This window comes from Dipodomys spectabilis, unplaced genomic scaffold, assembly GCF_019054845.1.
Source record: "Dipodomys spectabilis isolate Male_0828 unplaced genomic scaffold, ASM1905484v1 ptg000124l, whole genome shotgun sequence".
Taxonomy (NCBI): domain Eukaryota; kingdom Metazoa; phylum Chordata; class Mammalia; order Rodentia; family Heteromyidae; genus Dipodomys; species Dipodomys spectabilis.
In genome coordinates this window covers 977,088-998,213 of record NW_024870801.1, presented here as the reverse complement: position 1 = coordinate 998,213, position 21,126 = coordinate 977,088, and the positions used below count along the sequence as shown (strand labels likewise).

Below are 21,126 nucleotides of genomic sequence, written 5' to 3'. Positions count from 1 at the left end.
CCACTTGAGCCACAGTGCCACTTCCGGCTTTTTCTGTGTATGTGCTACTGAGGAATCGAACTTGGGGCGTCATGCATGCTAGGCAAGCACTCTACCACCAGGCCACATTCCCAGTCCCAGGCATCCTCTTCTTTCCCCGCTGTGGCTTCAGGAGAGGGCACCTCTGACACTTGCCTACGTGTGTGTGTGGGGGGGGGGGGGCTGGCTCAGAGGCCCACCGTGAGTCTCTGTGCTGAGTTCCCAGCCAGACCACGTCCCTGCCAGTCTGACTGCTGTCACCTGCACGGGGGCCTGGGTTCTGTTCAAACCTAGCCTGGTGCTGGCGTGTTCCTGCCACAGCCTCCAAGTGGTTCTTAACTCCCTGTCTCCTGAATGGGGCGGGACCCTGGCCACCTTGGCCACCTCGCTAGTTAGTCCTGTACCTGCTGGCCATGAGAGCCTCTGTCACTGCCAGCCTGGTGGCTACCAGGGGCGGGGGTGCCCGAGGGCAGGAGCTCACCCCAACACCAGGCCTGCTGACCTCTCCCCCTCCAGGTCTATCGAGGGCAGTTTTACCGGGACCACTGTCATGGTGTGGGCACTTACACGTGGCCAGATGGCTCCAGTTTCACTGGCATGTTTTACCTCAGCCAACGAGAGGGCTATGGTACCATGTACATGAAGACAAGGCTCTTCCAGGTGAGGAGACTCCGTGTTCCCGGCGCGTGGCCTGGGTGTGTTCCTGAGGCAGGGCAGGGCCATAGTGTTTCTGAGGGGGCAGGACCAGTGCTGGGGCTTGAATCCAGGCCCTCTCCTCTCAGTTCCATTTATGGCTGGTGCTCTACCACTTGAGTCTTGCCTCCTATGGCTTTTTGGTTGTTCATTGGAGATCAGAGTCCCAGGCTGATTTCTGCCTAGGCTGACTTTGAACCATGATCATCAGCTCTCAGCCTCTTGAGTGGTTAGGATCACAGGTATGAGCCGCCCACACTCAGCTTCACTTGTTTCTCAGGAGCAACGTTTACTCTAGATCTTCTAGAAAGAATGAGTCTGGAGACTAGGTGATTTGGATAGATCCTAGTGAGTTTCTCTAACTAAGCAAACAACAAAAGCAATTTTCCAGGACAACAGCTATGTCCCCTTAAGTAGAGGCATTTAATCCTCAGAGTGCCAATGTGGCAACCATTCAGCCTGTAGGAGGGAGGGAGGGCTTCACCCTGGAGGCCTTGGCTGTGTCTTTGTCCTTTGAGAGAGGTCCTAGGCTTCCCCTCTACCTGTACCCTCCCCTTTCCACCCTCCCCTTCTCCAGGTATCTGCACTCCCATGAGAGATTGCTGCCAGGCACAGTGCCCGGTGTTTCAAACACTTTGATAACTGTTGAACAAATGAGTATATTTCTTAGGAGTACATTTTCTTTTACTGCTTTGGCAAAGCTTGTCACAAAGTATATCTTTTGGCTCTCCGGATTCTCCTTGCAGGGGCTATACAAAGCGGACGAAAGGTTTGGGCCAGGCTTTGAGACTTACCCTGATGGCTGCCAGGATGTGGGCCTGTGGTTCCGTGAGCACCTTGTCAAATTGTGTATGGACATTCCCAGCAGCTTCTCCATGCTCAGCTACCCAGAGTTCTCAGCCTTCCTCACACAGTGTCAGGAGAGACTTAGTCTCTCCGAGGAGGAGAGAGTGGAGTGGCACCCATCGGAGGAGCAGGACCCCTTCTTCTATGAGTACAAGCGGTTTCTTGTGAGTGATGACCTCACGCTGCCCCCAGAAATGCACATCTACTCAACTGACAACCAGCACCTGCCCATGCCAGACTCTTTCCGCAGAGAGCTGGATGCCCAGGTCTTCCACAATGAAATCCCCCCATTCATCGAGGATGGAGAACCCTGGTTTATACAAAATCAGACACCTCTGTTGATAAAAATCCAGAAGCAAGCCTACAAGTTCAGGTGATCAAGCGGATCTTTCTCTCCATCCAGTGTCCCCTCTTTGGGTAGGGGCCCCTCCCCCACATCCCCAGGTGGCTTCCTGATGTCCTCCAGGGCCAGGTGACTGCTAGTTTAGAAAACATAATTTTTTTTATACAGAACTTTTTTAAAGTAGAAGTACTTAAAAATAACCATGAAAGGGCTGAGAAGGTGGCTCAGTGGTAGAGCGCTTGCCTTACATGCTCAAGGCCCTGGGTTCGATTCCTCAGTACCACATAAGCAAAAAGAAAAAAGCCGGAAGTGGCGCTGTGGCTCAAGTGGTAGAGCGCTAGCCTTGAGCTGAAGAGCTGAGGGACAGTGCCCAGGCCCAGAGTTCAGGCCCCATGACCGGACCCAAAAAAAAAACAATAACCATGAAAAACACACTAAAGGGCTAGGGGTGTAGGCACACACCTGTGACCCCAGCTGCTCAGGAGGTGGAGATGGGAGGATCACCATCTAAGGCTAGCCTGAGCAAAAGTGTAAGGCTGTCCCTGAAAAACAAACTGAAAAGCAAAGAGGGCTGGAAGCATGGCTCAGATAGTGGAATGCTTGAGGGGTGGCTCCTGAGTTCAATCCCCCCACGTACCAGGGGGGAAGAGAGAGGAATATATGAGGTTAACCCGACTAATTATAAGATACGCCTGTGAATCACCAGGGTGAGGCCTTTGTAGGACTAATATGTGCTAAGGAAAAGGAAAAGAAAAGCATTTCTCAGCTTTGCCAGGACCTGTGGGCCCACCATGGGTATGTGGCCCAGTCTGGCATGTGATTGCACTGTACTAGGCCCTCTTCCATAAAGGAATGGATTTTTTTTAAAGAAAATAATATATGAGCACAAATGCCTGTTTTTCCATCCAACCATCTACCATCTATGTATTCACTCATCATACAATCATCATTCCATCCATCCAACCACACATCCATTCATCCATCATCTATCGACCATGCTAATATCCCATCCATCTATCTATCCATCCAACTACACTTCCATCCATCCACCCATCATCTATCCATTGTACAAACATCATCCATCTATCCAGCCACCCATACATCATTCAAACATCATCCCATCGATCCATCCATCATGCAAACCTTTTCCCATCAACCCATCCATCCATCCACTCATCCATCATCCCATTCATCCACTGATCCATCATCAAACATCATCCCATCCATCCATTATCCATTCATCAATTATGCAGACATCATCCCATCCATTCATCATCAAACATCATCCTATCCATCCATCCATCATGTAAACATCATCCCATCCACCCATCCATCCATCCATCATGCAGACATCATCCCATCCATCCATCCATCATGCAAAAATCATCCCATCCATCATGTAAACATCATTCCATCCATCCATCCATCATGCAGACATCATCCCATCCATCCATCCATCATGCAAAAATCATCCCATCCATCCCTCCATCATGCAAAAATCACCCCATCCATTCTTCATGCAAACATCATTCCATTCATCCATCCATCATGCAAACATCATCCTATCGATCCATCCATCATGCAAATATCTTCCCATCAACCCATCCATCCATCCACTCATCTATCATGCAAACATCATCCCATTCATCCATTATGAAAACATCCCATCCATTCATCCATCATGAAAACGTCATCCCATCGATCCATCCATCATGCAGACATCTTCCCATCCACCCATCCATCCATCCACTCATCCATCATGCAGACATCATCCCATCCATCCATCCATCCATTATGCAAACATCATCCCCTCCATTCATCCATCCATCCATCATGCAGACATCAACTAAGAGCCTCATCAATGAGAGCTGGTCCATGCTCTCAGTGAATTCATGTTGCATAAATTTATGAGTTCTTGATTTCTTGAAGACACAGGTCTTCAAACAAAAAAAGGGGCAGAAATGAGTAGAGCGTTGGTGCTTTGTGCTGCACTGTGGACTCATGTATTGCTGGCTGCCTACCCACCCTAAGACCCTGTTGTGGGAAACTGTTTACAAGAAGACATAAATTGAATTGGTGAAGTCAGAGATGCACAGGATCCAGTTTGACCCCTCACAGCCCTTCTGGGCTAATGCTGAGCCGGAACATTTTCCTGTGGCATGTCTCCATGCCTGAGCGCTCCCCACTGTCACTGGCTGACAGTGCAGCTCAAGGTTAATAAGATTCTTGGGGCAGCCAGTGGGGGCTGAGGAATGAGAGGAGCAAGGGTTAAGAAGATAGCTCCCTTGGGCTATTCTTATTTTCCTTTCAGTACTGTTGCTTCAACTCAGAGTCTTGTGGTTCCTAAGTAGTCACTCTACTACTGAGCCCTGCCACCGCCACTGCTGCCGTCTCCTCCTCCTCCTCCTCCACCTCTGCCTCCTCCCCTTCCTCCTCCCCTCCCTCCTCCCCTTCCTCCTCCTCTTCCTCCTCTCCTTCCTCCTCCCCTCCCTCCTCCCCTTCCTCCTCCACCTCCTCTGCCTCCTCTCCTTCCTCCTCCCCTCCCTCCTCCCCTTCCTCCTTCTCTTTTCCAGTCATGGGCCTTGAACTGTGGGCCTGGGCGCTGTCCCTCAGCTCTTCGCCTCAAGGCGAGCACTCTACCACTTGAGCCACAGTGCCACTTCTGGTTTTTTGAGTGGTTTATTGGAGGTAAGAATCTCATGGACTTTCTTGCCCGGACTGGCTTTGAACCATGATCCTCAGATCTCAGCTTCCTGAGTAGCTAGGATTACAGGCATGAGCCATCAGCGCGTGCCAATACTCCTCCTCCTCCTCCTCCTCCTCCTCCCCCCCCCCCCTCCTCCTCCTCCTCCTCCTTTTACTTTTTGCCTGGGTCCATGCCTGGACCACATTCTTCCCATTTTGGCCTTCCTGTCATAGCTGGGGTGACAGATATTCACCACTGTGCCTACCTTCTTTGTGCTGAGTCTTACGGCATCCAGGCTACTCTGGAACCATGGTCCTTCTCAGCCTCCTCCAAGGCTGGGATGGCAGGCACATCCAGCTATTGGTTGAGATGGGGTCTCACGTGTATGCCAGAGCTGGTCTCACACCCAATATCAGCCTTCTGCGTAGCTTCCCCCACAGGACCTGTGGGGAAGGCCAGAGCCCGGACTAATGCCACGGACGCCTGTCATGTTGCCAGGCACAAGAAGGCACACAGCAGCTGGAGCATGGACGCCATCCTCCAGGGGAACCGCAGCGGCTTTGCTCACAGGGGTCCCAAGGAGCGGCTCTCCAAGGAGATGATCCTGAAGGCCGAGGCCGGCGACTATGACTGGATCTACGGGATGCTGAAGGACAACCTGGTCCACGTCGACGTGGCCGACTCCAAGGGCTACACTGTGCTGGCTGCGGCTGCTGTAAGCCCCGCCCCTCCCTCCAGAGCCCGCAGAAATGCGGCCCTCAGAGCCCTCGTGGGGCACACCCTCAGAGTGAAGCCCCTTCACCACCCCGCGCCAGGATCACGGGGCTGCTGGTGGGCACACCTGCGCCCCGCTACCCAGCCAAGCCCACACCCCCAGGGTGAGACTCAAGGCCCCATGGAGAGCTGGGCTCAGGGCAGGGCATGCTGCTGCTTCTGCCCCCGCTGCTGGCTGGACCCTGTGTCCTCACAAGCTGGAGCCCGGGGGATGTGGCCACCAGCCCCAGTGGAGCCTCAGGAAGTGGCACCAGCGCCACCTGCCCTCCACACCCCCGCGGAGCCAGCGGCTGCCTTGGTGAGGCCAGCATGTCTTTCTCCAGGTGCATTCTCATCATGACATTGTCAACCTGCTCCTGGACTTTGGGGCTGATGTGAACAAGTGCTCCGATGAGGGCCTCACCCCGCTTAGCATGTGCTTCCTCCTCTACTACCCTAGCAAGGCCTTCAAGCCCAACATTGCAGAGAGGACGGTGCCCCAGGTCAGCCTTGTTCACCGCCACACCCGCACCATCCACCGACCTCCCCCCACCCCACCCCCAGTGTGGCCCAGGCCTCATACAGGGTGGCTAGGCAGATAGGCCATTGGGGAAGGGAGTAGAAGCATGGAATGCAAGAACTCCCTAAGGAATCTGGAATCCAGTGCCATGAGTGTCCCTTAGGACGCATGCATGACAGCTCAGGGCCCGAGCCCACCCTTCCCACACAACTGCCAAGGTCCGCATCCACACAGAGCCCCCGCCCCGCAAAGCAAGACTGAGAATCTGCAATTCTAACTAGTTCCAGAGGAACCTGAAGCACTTAGTCAAGGGGACGGCACTTTATGAACCACGGTTCAAAACTGGGAGCCTACCAAGAGCAGCGCCACTGGATAGAAATGTAATACAAGCTACAGTGGCCACTTAAGTGAAGCAGGTGGGATCAATTTTTTTTTTTTTTTTTTTTTGTTGGTCGTGGGGCTTGAACTCTGGGCCTGGGCGCTGTCCCTCAGCTCTTCAGCTCAAGGCGAGCGCTCTACCACTTGAGCTATAGCGCCACTTCCGGTTTTCTGGTGGTTTATTGGAGATAGGAGTCTCACGGTCTCTCCTGCCCTGGCTGGCTTTGAACCGCGATCCTTAGATCTTAGCCTCCTGAGTAGCTAGGATGACAGGCGTGAGCCACCAGCGCCCGGCTAGGTGGGATCAATTTTAAAAATGTATTTTATTTAGCTTCAATTATCCAAACCAGGACGCTCTTTCTGTGTGCTGCCAAAGAACAGGAGTGAGATTTGCTACCCGTCTCTCCTTGAACCCACCCCACGGCTCATTTTGTGGGCCCAGGAACCATAGGGGCACGGCTCCCATGTCTGCTCAGCCCGAGGTCCATGCCAGACTCCAAATGGGTCCCTCTTGGTCTGAGGCGTGTGGACTTTGGAGGTGGTAGCTCCAGGCCATGGGTGTAGGGATGTACTTCAGTTTCTTCCTTCCGCTAATGATACTCTCCTGGGTGCCTTCCAAAGGAAATTCCCACATTCCTAAGTGCCTCAAAATACTCCATCCTGAACCTGGAGTCCATTTACGAGGCGAACGACATGGTCTCGATCAGTGAAGAACGGAAGGCAGCCGTCTCGAGCGGCCTGGAGGACCAGTCCCCCAGCAGCATGCTGCGGTGGGACTCCTCCTCGAAGCGCAGCCTCGGTGACCTGGAGCAGGTGGTGGAGGAGTCGGAGGGGAACATCAGCACCGTATACAGCACCACCGAGACAAACTTCGAGTCCTCCCTGTGTGTGCGCAACTATACCATCCAGCTGTCCAGGGACATCCTGGAGAAGAGCGCCGAGGCGTACAGCATGCTGCAGGCCCCCGCTTTTCCCGACAAGGGGACCATGAGGAAAATGGCGCAGTCCATGCACGAGTAAGTTGCTGGTGCTGGACTGGAGGGGTGTGTGCAGGGTGTTCAGCTCTGCCTCGCAGTACCGCCAAGAGGCCGGGGCACCTGCTCTGACCAGCCTGGGTGGAGCACTGGGTGTGAGTCCACTCTCAGCATGTGAGTGTGCAGGTGTGCGCGCGTATGTGTGTGGTAAGGCCGTGGGGTGTGAGAGACACCACCTGCCAGTCACAGGGCCAGTTCTCTGCCACTGTCTCCTACCCACCCCAAGAAGAAGGGGTGTTTGCCACCCCGCCCCCCACTGCTCACTTCTCCCAGGTTGCCGGGTTTGAAGCCCAGCAGGGCCCCAGCAGGATCAGACTGTGGCCTGGCTGCTGCAGGGGCAATGTGGCTGGCCTCCCAGGGTGGGGACCAGGCTTGGAAGAGGTGTCTCTGCCTGTTTCCAGCAAAGGCTGCGTGTTGAGGCTCAGGGCATTTGGGGAGCGTCTGCAGCTCCTCCCTTCCTAATACTGGTGTTGGAAGCCCTCTGCACCTCCCTTCCCCTGGCCCCTGCAGGCACCGGAACCTGTGGATGACCATCCAGCTGCTGCTGTGCCGTGGTGCTGACCCCAACCTGTGCCAAGTGCCCATGCAGGCCCTCTTCCTTGCTGTGAAGGCTGGGGACGTGGAAGGGGTGAAGCTGCTTCTGGAGAGTGGGGCCAGGACGGACATCCAGTACCCCCCTCAGGTAGGCCCTGGGTGGCGCCTCTCATTCCCGCCCGCTGTGCCTGGGAGGGTGGGCGGTGCCCCAGGCCCCTGCTGGGCCTCTTTCGTGGTGGCTGCTGCGCTACCCTCCACCAGTGCTGGAGCTGCGGCTCTTGGCTGGGCATTGGGCTGTTGAGGTAAAGCAAGAGTCACTGTCAGGCTGAAGTCTGCCCTTCCTATTGCCCCGGATCCCACGTCTGTGCTCACTTGTGAGGGGTCAGGGATTGTGGGTGGTCTTGCATGTAGCTGTTCTTCCCTTGCTCATTTCCCTATGGGGTCTTTCCCTCTCCTCAGACTGCCTGCATACCCACGTAGGAAGCCTTAGGTTGCTTTGCCGCAGGGGTGCCTTCCTGTGTGAGCAGGGTCACATGAGGAGGGGCTGGAAGGAGGCAAGCTGGGGTCAGCGAGTCTGCTGCCTGCTCTGGTCAGGCTCTGTCTGCCATGGTTCTCCCCTGGAGGGCCTGCACCCATGTCTAAGCTGCTGGGGCTCCTGGACAGCCCTTCAGGGATCTTAGCAATGGTCAGCAGGATGCTGTGGTGATGATGGCAGTCAGGTGCTACACGGCTGTCAGGGTGTTGGTGTCTGAGCCAGGGCCTTAAAGGGACAGGAAGGAGCTTTTGCTAGAGGAAGGTGATGACGGAGCTGCTGGTTCAGGCTGGTGTTCCTGTGCAGGGCACTGGATACGTGGGGCATGTGGTGTGTGAGAGCTTTCAGTTGCTATTCATTAATGGCACCTGGCTGCTACCTTCCCCATTGAAGGAGGGGCTGGCAGGAGTGGAGAGGGAGGCGCATGGGCAAGCCAGTGAAGTCCCTGCCCTGAGCAACTGCCTGGCCCCGCACCTGCCTGGCCCCACCCCCTGCCTGGCTCCCCACCCCCCTGCCTGGCCCCACCCCTGCCTGGCCCTACCTACCTGCCTGGCCCCACCCACCTGCCTGGCTTCCCACCCCCTGCCTGGCCCTACCCAGCTGCCTGGCCCCACCCACCTGCCTGGCCCCACCCACCTACCTGGCCCCACCCACCTGCCTGGCCCCACCCCTGCCTGGCTCCACCCACCTGCCTGGCTCCCCACCTGCCTGGCTCCACCCACCTGCCTGCCCGGCCCCACCCACCTGCCTGCCCCCACCCACCTAGCTGGCCCCACCCACCTGCCTGGCCCCACCCCTGCCTGGCTCCACCCACCTGCCTGGCCCTACCAACCTGCCCACCCACCTGCCTGGCCCCACCCACCTGCCTGGCTCCCCCCACATGCCTGGCTCCCCCCACATGCCTGGCTCCACCCACCTGCCTGGCTCCCCCCCACATGCCTGGCTCCCCACCCACATGTCTGGCTCCCCACCCACCTGCCTGGCTCTACCCACCTGCCTGGCTCCCCACCTACCTGCCTGGCTCCCCACCTGCCTGGCCCCACCCACATGCCTGGCCCCACCCACCCTCACCTGTGCTTGCTCTGCAGCTGCGGTCCCTGACTCCACTCCACATTGCCGTTTCCCTTCCTGGGGAGGAAGGAGTCAAGATTACTGAGCTGCTGCTCCATGCCATCACCAATGTGGATGCCAAGGCAACTGACCAGGATGAGGTGTACAAGGCCAGCAAGGTGTGCTGCTGGGGCATCCGGTTGGGTGGGGGAGGGAACCAAAGGATGGGAGGGGAAAGGAGGGGGGGGAGGGGAGGGGAGGGGAGGGGGGCAGAGGCTCTAAGGCTGGGCTGGACACTGCCATGATGTTCTCAGGTGCAGCTCCTGCACTCAGCTGACCTCATGGGGCCCCTCTTGGAATAGGGCACAGCGGAGAGTGTGGGTCAGCTGTGTGAGGAGGCTCAGCCCACATACTTTTAGAGATGTAGGATAAAAACGATTGAAATCAGTAAGCCAAGACCTGTTTACTCAGGCAGCTTGGTGGGCTTGCTGAAGATGGGTGTCCACAGGACACTTTGTAAGCAGCCCACCTCATGCCTTCAGAAGGCTGGCCTCTCAGGCTGGAGCTTTGCTGCCCACAGGGTCAGGCAGCTCTGCCCACGGCCCTGTCCAGCCTCCCCGCTGCCTCCTGTAGGCAAGGGCTGGCCTCTCACGCTCCTCCCTGCTCTTTCTCTCACTCACTGCTCTCCGAAGGTGGAGGAGCCAAGCAGGCTCCTGGCTCCAGACTTGGCGGCAATGCTGGAGGCTGTCAGGGACAGTTGCCAGGCTGGTCCTGTGTCTTTGCCCCTGGAAAGAGGCTGCTGGCTTGGCCTAGCCCCTTCCCTCACAAGGCTGTGTGCTGGAACAGTAGGACAGGCAGGGCCCTGGGTGTAGAGGCCCCACGGCTCCCAGGTTGCATGTTGGTCTAACCAGACTGACCAGGTCCAGGAGGCTGGGAGCAGGGCAGGACCCCTTGATGCCTGGGTGGGGCACAGTGGTGCACGGGCAAGGGCATGGGGGCTGGTGGCACTCCTGTCTGTAGCTCAGCCTCTTCCACCTGTAAGACCAGCTAGACCGCCTCCACTAGGGAGCCCTCCTGGCTCTTTCAAGAGGAAGAGAGGCAACCATGCACCCTCATTTTCCTCCTCGTGGCTCCCTGGGCGTGAAGAGACTTTGAGGACGTGCACCTGTGTGCATGTGTGGGGAGCCGGCTGGGAGGGCTCTGACGCTCCCACCGCTGTGGGAGTCTGACTGGCTCAGGGCAGGATCGCAGAGACTGGGCACTGGGGCAGGATCGTGGGGGGAGGATCACGGCACCGGGGCCAGGCAGGGTGGTTCTCCCATTCAGAAGGTCGGAGGAGGGGCTGGGAGCCAGCTCCTGACCACTGCATCTGTGCACAGTTGGACCTACTGCCCTCGAGCCTGAAGCTCAACAACGAGCTGGGCCCGCCCAGCAGCTACTACACAGCAGTTCCCACATGTGTCCCTGAGGAGGGCGGCAGGACAGCTCTGCACGTGGCCTGTGAGCGGGAGGACAGCAGGAAGGTGAGCGGCCTGGGCCCCACCGGGCTGGTCAGGTTGCTCTGTGATTGGGGTTACCTCTTGGGAAATGTGGGTTCTCATTCAAAAACCAAGCCACAGGGGGATGCAGAGCAGGGCGGTGGGTCCTGGGACCACCAGGGTTCTAGTGTCTAAGAACGTGTGCATGCATACTACAAGAGCATGGCTGGGTGACCTGTGCATGCCTGCACGATGCATGCATGCATGTGTGTGTGCCTCAGTGTGTGCTACTCTCAGCAGGAACCAGCAGCTGGCATGGGGGATGGGCACCCTTGACATCCTGGCTCCTCCCGTGGGGTCCAGGTCTGGGACTCCCAAACAGAGAGCTGTCTTGGTAGGGGTCATGGTCAGTGAAATGGGCTACATCTTGGGCTTCCAGATGGAAGAAAAGACAGCAGCTTCAAATGAATGGAGAACACCATGCTTCATGCATATTCTGGAGTGTGTGGACCAGTGCTGCATGTGAGTGCAAACCCACACACACGAGCACACACATGAACACACGTGAGCAACAGGACAGGCACACACATGAGCATGGGCACAACATGGGCACACACGAGCACACTAACACCATGAACACAAACACAAACAGATGATAATGAGCACACACAGGCACATGAGAACACATGAACAGAAGCACATACATGAGCATGAGTGCACATGAACACACGTGAGCACAAATGCATGAGCATGGGCATACACATAAGCATGAGCACACACGAACACAAGAACACTGTGCAAGGACTAACACATGAACATGATCAAGTGAACATGGGCAAACATGAGTAAACTAACACACATGAATACAAATACATGAGCACAAGCACACACAGGTGCATGAGCATATGTGTGAGCACACACATAAACATGGGCACACACATGACCACGAGTACATATATGAGCATAAATACATCTACGTGGGCACACACATGAGCATGAGCACACACATGAGCACAGGCACACACATGAGCACAGGCACACACATGAGCACAGGTACACACATAAGCATGAGCACACACATGAGCACAGGCACACACATGAGCACAGGTACACACATAAGCACGAGCACACACATGAGCACAGGCACACACATGAGCACAGGGACACATATGAGCACAGGTACACACATGAGCACAGGCACACACATGAGCACAGGCACACACATGAGCACAGGCACACACATGAGCACAGACACAAACATGAGCATGTGCACACACATGAGCACAGGCACACATGAGCACAGGTACACACATGAGCACAGGTACACACATGAGCACAGACACACATGAGCACAGGTACACACATGAGCACAGGTACACACATGAGCACAGACACACATGAGCACAGGCACACACATGAGCATGAGCACACGCATGAACACAGACACAAACATGAGCACAGACACAAACATGAGCATGAGCACACACATGAGCACAGGCACATACATGAGCACAGGCACACACGAGCATAGGTACACACATAAGCATGAGCACACACATGAGCACAGGCACACACATCAGCACAGGCACACACATGAGCATGTGCACACACACGAGCACAGGCACACACATGAGCACAGACACACACATGAGCATAGGCACACACATGAGCACAGGTACACACATGAGCATAGGCACACACATGAGCACAGGCACACACATGAGCATAGGCACACACATGAGCACAGGTACTCACATGAGCATGAGCACACACATGAGCACAGGCACACACATCAGCACAGGGACACATATGAGCACAGGTACTCACATGAGCATGAGCACACACATGAGCATGAGCACACACATCAGCACAGGGACACATATGAGCACAGGTACACACATGAGCACAGGTACACACATGAGCACAGGCACACACATGAGCATAGGCACACACATGAGCACAGGCACACACATGAGCACAGGCACAAACATGAGCACAGGCACACACATGAGCATGAGCACACACATGAGCATGAGCACACACATGAGCACAGGCACACACATGAGCACAGGTACACACATGAGCATAGGCACACACATGAGCACAGGTACACGCATGAGCACAGGCACACACATGAGCACAGGTACTCACATGAGCATGAGCACACACATGAGCACAGACATACACATGAGCATGAGCACACACATCAGCACAGGCACACACATGAGCATAGGCACACACATGAGCACAGGTACACGCATGAGCACAGGCACACACATGAGCATAGGCACACACATGAGCACAGGCACACACATGAGCACAGGTACACACAAATTAGCACAGGCACATATATGAGCATGTGCACACACATGATCATGGGCACACACATGAGCACGGGCACACACATGAGCATGAGCACACACATGAGCACACACATGAGCACAGACGTTCAAAGCATAAGCACATATATGAGCATAAACACATGAACATAAGCACACACATGGCCAGGGCATCCACATGAACATGAACACATGCATGAACATGAGCACATGCATGATCACGAGCACATGCATGATCACCAACAAGAACACAAGCGTGTGCACGCACACACACACACACACACGAGCTGATCTGAGTGTGTCACCCTGGGCTATCATGGTGCCACTGTGCTGGAACTGCCCTGCGCTGCCCACTGTAGGCATGGGAATGGGGCAGAAAGCCAGGTCTCAGCCTTGACAGGCAGTGGCCTGTATACCTGGCCTAGTGGCTGAGGAGCACAAAGAAAAATCTAGCCTCAGTTTACCTATGAAATAGTGCCCAGCCTCCCAGCCTGAGATGGCCAGTTTGTCTGCAGTGAGAGCCCAGTATGTGTGTCAGGTGTGGGGGTGTGGGAAGCAGAGAGAGGGGAGAGGAGTGGCGTGGGGCCCATCTGGCTCCTTGTAGGGCAGGGAAAGGAGGGAGAGGAGGGGGAGGGGCCACCAGGGGTGCCAGGAACCCACATTAGGAATGGGTCCGCAGAGCACCGAGGCCTCTGGCCTGCCCCTTTCTATCCACAGACTCAGGGTCCTCCAGTGGGGAAGCTAGGAGACATTGATGGGATATTGACACTAAGTTCAGGACAGTTCGTTCACCAGGAAAGGTGCCAGTGGTGAGGGCAGGAAGTCTGCCGTCATCCAGCCATGGCATCTGTGTTCCAGCAGGAGAGAGGGGGAACCCCTCCAGGAGCCCTCAACAGAGTTCTGCTGACCCCACCCTGGTCTAGTCCTGGAGTGATAGGGAAGGGGTCCAACAGGGAACTGGGGGCCCTGGCCTCAAAAGTCTGTCATGTCCAGAGTACCCACCGTGTCACTACAGAGGAGACAGAGATGCGTCTCCACAGTGGGGACACTTCTGGGGCACCTGCGGGAACCCCGAGCCCCAGCAAAGGGGCACGTTCCACCTACCACTCTTGCCCTGAGTCAGGCCGCTTGTTCCTGACCACCCCTGGTCAACGGGCGGGTCCAATCCATGTCCTTCCTCCTGGGCTTGAGGCTGCGCCCCGTGTGGGGAGGAGCAGCTTCTGCAGGGCAGCACTGGTGGAGGGGCGCAGCGCTGGGATGGGCCCCAGTGCCTTGCTGCCCATGGCGCGCGGGCTCCTGGGAGGGGCGCAGCGCTGGGACGGGCCCCAGTGCCTTGCTGCCCATGGCGCGCGGGCTCCTGGGAGGGGCGCAGCGCTAGGAAGGGCTCCTGGGAGGGGCGCAGCGCTGGGATGGGCCCCAGTGCCTTGCTGCCCATGGCGCGTGGGCTCCTGGGAGGGGCGCTGCTTTGACGTGCCCCACTCTGTCTTCCTTCCTCCCCAGTGTGCCAGGGACGTGGTTCGCCTCCTCCTCACCCACAGAGCGAATCCGAACCTGCTGTGGAGCGGCCACTCCCCGCTCTCCCTGTCCATTGCCAGCGGGAACGACCTGGTGAGCGTGTTCTGCGTCGGAAACCCGGGCACCTCCCCCACGTCGGCGCCTGGGATTTGCTGTGGTTGGTTACCACCTGTTCACCTGTCCATCTGTCCACCTTCTCACCAGCCACACACCTGCCCATCCTTCATCCACCCATCCATCTGCTTTCCCATCCACTGGTCAATGCGGATTCTACTCACCCACTCATCCCTCATTGAACTATTTATTGAGCCCCTGCTAAGGGCAAACAGGCAACATGTGGGCAGTAGGTTTTTAACAAACCAAAGGCCTCACGAGGATCTCATCTTCTAGCGGGGGGGGGGGGGGGGGGGGCTGGCCCTCACCAGCGGGCAGCTCAGTCACAGGGGCCAGGCCCCGGGGCTCCTGACCCTGTGCCAGACCCTGCTCAGGGCCAGGTCTGCTTCAGGAGGGAAGGCGGGATGGAAGCAGGGCTGTCGGAACACTGGGCCTGGCTCCTCTCCAAGGAGCATGGCCTGTGTGGGAAGGGTGGCACGCATCCGTGGGTGGAAGCCATGCCAGGCTGGGGTGGCCTCTGGGAGTGGCGTGATGGCTGCTGTTTCCAGGTCGTGAAGGAACTCCTGTCCAAGGGAGCCGACCCCAACCTGCCCCTGACCAGAGGCTTGGGCAACGCCTTGTGTGTCACCTGTGACATAGCCTATGAGAACCAGAGAAGCACAGACAACAAGATCACCCTGGTGAGAGGGGGAGGGCAGGAGGGAGGGCAGGGGGAGGGGGAGGGGAGGGGAGGGGGAAGGGGAGGGGAGGAGAGGGAGAGGGGGTGGGAGGGGGAGGGGGAGGGGAGGGGAGAGGGAGGGGAGGGGAGGAGAGGGGGAAGGAGAGGGGAGGGGAGGGGAGGGGAGGAGGAGGGGAGGGAGCGGCTGCAGGCCGTCTTAAGACAGTGTCCCAGCCTAGGTCACCCCAGCCAGACACCAGTACTAGCCTCTCAGGAGGCTTGAGGAGGGGATGAGCGTGCCGTGTGCACGCTGCAGGAGGTCAGCAGTGTGCTGGGGAGGGGAAGGCCTCCTGGGCACAGGCCTAGAACACTGCACAGGCGACACAGACCAGCTCTCTTGGTGGTAGTTCGCTCCCAGGATCGGGGGACAGTGGAGACAGACTGGGAGGAGGTGAGGGGGACGGTGTAGATGTGGGGTACAGAGGTGTAGATGTGGGGGGCAGAGGTGTAGATGTGGGGTACAGAGGCGTACATGTGGGGTACAGAGGTGCAGATGTGGGGTACAGGGGTACAGATGTGGGGTGCAGAGGTGTAGATGTGGGGTACAGAGGTGTAGATGTGGGGTACAGAGGTGTAGATGTGGGGTACAGAGGTGTAGATGTGGGGGGCAGAGGTGTAGATGTGGGGTACAGAGGCGTACATGTGGGGTACAGAGGTGCAGATGTGTGGTACAGAGGTGCAGATGTGGGGTACAGAGGTGCAGATGTGGGGTACAGAGGTGCAGATGTGGGGTACAGAGGTGTAGATGTAGGGTGCAGAGGTGTAGATGTGGGGTACAGAGGTGTAGATGTGGGGTGCAGAGGTGTAGATGTGGGGTACAGAGGTGCAGATGTGGGGTACAGAGGTGTAGATGTGGGGTACAGAGGTGTAGATGTGAGGTACAGAGGTGTAGATGTGGGGTACAGAGGTGCAGATGTGGGGTACAGAGGTGTAGATGTGGGGTGCAGAGGTGTAGATGTGGGGTACAGAGGTGTAGATGTGGGGGCAGAGGTGCAGATGTGGGGTACAGAGGTACAGATGTGGGGTACAGAGGTGTAGATGTGGGGTACAGAGGTGTAGATGTGGGCTGCAGAGGTGTAGATGTGGGGTACAGAGGTGCAGATGTGGGGTACAGAGGTGCAGATGTGGGGTACAGAGGTGTAGATGTGGGGGGCAGAGGTGTAGATGTGGGGTACAGAGGTGCAGATGTGGGGTACAGAGGTGCAGATGTGGGGTACACAGGCGCAGATGTGGGGGGCAGAGGCGTAGATGTGGCGTACAGAGGTGCAGATGTGGGGTACAGAGGTGCAGATGTGGGGTACAGAGGCACAGATGTGGGGTACAGGGGTACAGATGTGGGGTACAGAGGTGTAGATGTGGGGTACAGGGGTGTAGATGGGGGGGCAGAGGTGCAGATGTGGGGTACAGAGGTGCAGATGTGGGGTACAGAGGTGCAGATGTGGGGTACAGAGGCGTAGATGTGGGGTACAGAGGCACAGATGTGGGGTACAGAGGTGTAGATGTGGGGTACAGAGGTGCAGATGTGGGGTACAGAGGTGCAGATGTGGGGTACAGAGGTGCAGATGTGGGGGGCAGAGGTGCAGATGTGGGGTACAGAGGTGCAGATGTGGGGGGCAGAGGCGTAGATGTGGGGTACAGAGGTGCAGATGTGGGGTACAGAGGTGCAGATGTGGGGTACAGAGGTGTAGATGTGGGGTACAGAGGTGCAGATGTGGGGTGCAGAGGTGTAGATGTGGGGGGCAGAGGTGTAGATGTGGGGTGCAGAGGTGTAGATGTGGGGTCCAGAGGTGTAGATGTGGGGTACAGAGGTGCTGATGTGGGGTACAGAGGTGCAGATGTGGGGTACAGAGGTGCAGATGTGGGGTACAGAGGTGTAGATGTCGGGTGCAGAGGTGTAGATGTGGGGTACAGAGGTGTAGATGTGGGGGCAGAGGTGCAGATGTGGGGTACAGAGGTGCAGATGTGGGGTACAGAGGTGTAGATGTGGGGTATAGAGGTGCAGATGTGGGGTACAGAGGTGTAGATGTGGGGTACAGAGGTGTAGATGTGGGGTACAGAGGTGTAGATGTGGTACAGAGGTGCAGATGTGGGGTACAGAGGTGTAGATGTGGGGTACAGAGGTGTAGATGTTTGGTACAGAGGTGATGTGGGGTACAGAGGTGTAGATGTGGGGGTACAGAAGTGTAGATGTGGGGTACAGAGGTGTAGATGTGGGGTACAGAGGTGTAGATGTTGGGGCAGAGGTGCAGATGTGGGGTACAGAGGTGTAGATGTGGGGGTACAGAGGTACAGATGTGGGGTACAGAGGTATAGATGTGCGGTACAGAGGTGTAGATGTGGGGTACAGAGGTGCAGATGTGGGGTACAGAGGTGTAGATGTGCGGTACCGAGGTGTAGATGTGGTGTGCAGAGGTGTAGATGTGTGGTACAGAGGTGTAGATGTGGGGTACAGAGGTGCAGATGTGGGGGGCAGAGGTGTAGATGTGGGGTACAGAGGTGCAGATGTGGGGTACAGAGGTGTAGATGTGGGGTACAGAGGTGCAGATGTGGGGTACAGAGGTGTAGATGTGGGGTACAGAGGCGCAGATGTGGGGGGCAGAGGCGTAGATGTGGGGTACAGAGGCACAGATGTGGGGTACAGAGGTACAGATGTGGGGTACAGAGGTGTAGATGTGGGGTACAGGGGTGTAGATGTGGGGGCAGAGGTGCAGATGTGGGGTACAGAGGTGTAGATGTGGGGGTACAGAGGTACAGATGTGGGGTACAGAGGTGTAGATGTGGGGTACAGAGGTGCAGATGTGGGGTACAGAGGTGTAGATGTGGGGTACAGAGGTGCAGATGTGGGGTACAGAGGTGTAGATGTGGGTACAGAGGTGTAGATGTGTGGTACAGAGGTGTAGATGTGGGGTACAGAGGTGCAGATGTGGGGTACAGAGGTGCAGATGTGGGGTACAGAGGTGTAGATGTGGGGTACAGAGGTGCAGATGTGGGGTACAGATGTGTAGATGTGGGGTGCAGAGGTGTAGATGTGGGGTGCTGAGGTGTAGATGTGGGGTACAGAGGTGCAGATGTGGGGTACAGAGGTGCAGATGTGGGGGGCAGAGGCGTAGATGTGGGGTACAGAGGTGCAGATGTGGGGTACAGAGGTGCAGATGTGGGGTACAGAGGTGCAGATGTGGGGTACAGAGGTGTAGATGTGGGGTACAGAGTTGTAGATGTGGGTTACAGAGGTGCAGATGTGGGGTTCAGAAGTGCAGATGTGGGGTACAGAGGTGTAGATGTGGGGTACAGAGGTGTAGATGTGGGGTACAGAGGTGCAGATGTGGGGGGCAGATGTGCAGATGTGGGGGGCAGAGGGTTACAGTTGGGCAGGAGCTGCTGTTGGGTTGTTGGAGGCAACGTGAGCAGAGGCTGCTGAGGGTGAAGACCAGCACCAGTACTAAGGCCCAGGTGCCCTGCCCTTGTCAACCCTGTGCCCTGGGCCCAGGGCCCTGTCCCCACCGGCTCTGCGCAGGGAAGGCCATGCCGCCTGCCCACCCCTCTCACCCCCCCACCCCCCATGCTGCTGGCCACCAAAGCCCAGCCCCACGCCATCTGCCTCTTGCTTTTCTTTGTTAAAAATTGCAGTGCTGGGACTCAAACCATACATTGATCCTTTGATCTGTTGTAGGTCATCTTGGCTGTTTCCATAATTTGGCTATAGTGAATAATGCAGCAATGAACCTGAGCGTGCAAGTGTCCTTATTCATGTCCTGACTTGCAGTGTTCTGGGTCTGTGTCCAGGAGTGGTATTGCTGGATCCTACGATAGTTCCATGTTTAGTTTTCTGAAGAATCTCCAAACCACGTTCCAGAGTGACTGACTAGTTTCCACCTCCACCTCGCCCAGCTGTGACAGGGTTCCTCTTCCTCCCTCTGTCCTCATCAGTGTTTGTTGCTAATATTCTTGATGCAAGGCAATCTTACTGGATGGAATGCCAGTGTTGTTTTGATTACAGTTCCTTTATGGCCAGGGATGTTGAATATTTCTTCATGCATTTGTTGTGTATCTTTACTACTTTTGAGAAGTTTCTGTTTTGCTCCTTTGCCCATTTATTAATCAGGTTCTTGTTTCCTTGGGGAATTAATTTTTTTGAGCTCTTTATATATTCTCTTGGGCCTTAGTCAGATATATAGCTGGCAAAGATCTTCTCCCCTTCTGTAGGCTGTCTTTTTAACATAGAGAAAATAGTCCAAAAATGTATATGGAAGCACAAAAGGCCACAAATAGCCAAAGCAATCCTAGGCAAAACAAGAAATGCTGAAGGTATCACAATTCCAGACCTCAAACTTTACTACAGAGCCATAGTGACAAAAAACAGTATGATATTGGCACAAGAAACAAGCCTGAAGACCAATGGGCCAGGCTAGAACACCCAGAAATAAACCCACATACCTACCTCTGATATGTAACAAGGGAGCCAGAAATGTATGTTGGAAAAAAGACAGCTTCTTCAACAAATGGTGTTGAGGAAACTAGCCATCCAGATGCAGAAGACTGAAACTGGAGTCCTGTCCCTCACCTTGTTCTACTGCCAATACTACCAATTCAAAATGGACCCAACACCTCAAGGTCAGACCTGAAACCTGGGAATGACTACAGGAAGGGGGGTGGGGAGAAGCACTGGAACGGTTAGGTACAGGAGGGAGTTCCTGAGGACAGATGTAGGGGCTCTGCAAATATTGGCAAATGAGACCGCACCAGACTAAAAATGTTCTGCACAGTGAAGAACATGTTACAAAGCTAAAAAAAAAACACCTTCTTAAAAACAATCCATTCTTCAGGGCCAGGCAGAGCCGCTCTTCCCTCCCCTCTCAGGTAGGCACACATTGTGCGTGGCTGTGGTCCAGAAGTTGTGCACAGTGCACATATTCATGCATGCACAGACGCTGGCCACAGTGCCCACATACAGCCATGCACACCCCCCCCACGTGACCTATGCCCATGCCCACACTCCGGTGCGTGCAGTGAGCATCGTCTAGATACAGTGAGGAGTAACACTTGCCTGGCCTTTGCCTTTACACCACTTACAGCCCCCTGTGGGAGCGGGGCCACGTGGGATCACGTGGATGGTGGGGCGGGGTGGGGCTGGGTGGTAATCCCAAAGCAGGGCTGGCTGGGGGGGGGCTTGGTGGTTGTGTAAGGCAGGCCCTCTTTGCTGCCTCACACGCCGGGAGGATGCTTTGCTTGTAGGGTGCAGGTGGTGGCAGCCCTGCTGCTGGCATCCTTGGAGCCTCTCAAACCGCCTTCTAGCCGAGGCTCAGGAAGCAGTGGGCTTTGAGGCCCGCTCAGTGTGGGGCTGCTGTGGACATGGCCGGCCCCAGGGTGGCTTTGCCTGCCTGACGTGTTGTGTGTTCCACAGATCGACCGGCTCATTAACCACGGGGCAGATGTCCTGACGCCTGTGACGCTCACCCAAGGCGACAAGGTGGCTGTGGGCACCGTGGTGGACTACGGTTACTTCAGATTCTACCAGGTATGACTTTGTTCGGAGCCCGGCCCTCTGGTTCTTGCCCCTGGGCAGATCCAGGCTCTC

The 21,126-nt window shown here is 56.1% G+C and overlaps 1 protein-coding gene across 1 annotated transcript in view; it reads left to right on the top strand.

Moving 5' to 3' along the window:
• The window catches only part of Ankmy1 (ankyrin repeat and MYND domain containing 1), a 35,191-nt gene that overhangs the window by 3,898 nt on the left and 10,167 nt on the right, over window positions 1–21,126 (top strand). The window contains exons 3-13 of the mRNA XM_042689081.1: window positions 535–678; window positions 1,458–1,930; window positions 5,085–5,301; window positions 5,684–5,842; window positions 6,859–7,253; window positions 7,782–7,953; window positions 9,426–9,566; window positions 10,767–10,910; window positions 14,705–14,812; window positions 15,382–15,513; window positions 20,953–21,066. Of these exons, the coding sequence (XP_042545015.1) occupies window positions 535–678; window positions 1,458–1,930; window positions 5,085–5,301; window positions 5,684–5,842; window positions 6,859–7,253; window positions 7,782–7,953; window positions 9,426–9,566; window positions 10,767–10,910; window positions 14,705–14,812; window positions 15,382–15,513; window positions 20,953–21,066 (2,199 nt within the window). The remainder of the gene's footprint in view (window positions 1–534; window positions 679–1,457; window positions 1,931–5,084; window positions 5,302–5,683; window positions 5,843–6,858; window positions 7,254–7,781; window positions 7,954–9,425; window positions 9,567–10,766; window positions 10,911–14,704; window positions 14,813–15,381; window positions 15,514–20,952; window positions 21,067–21,126) is intronic.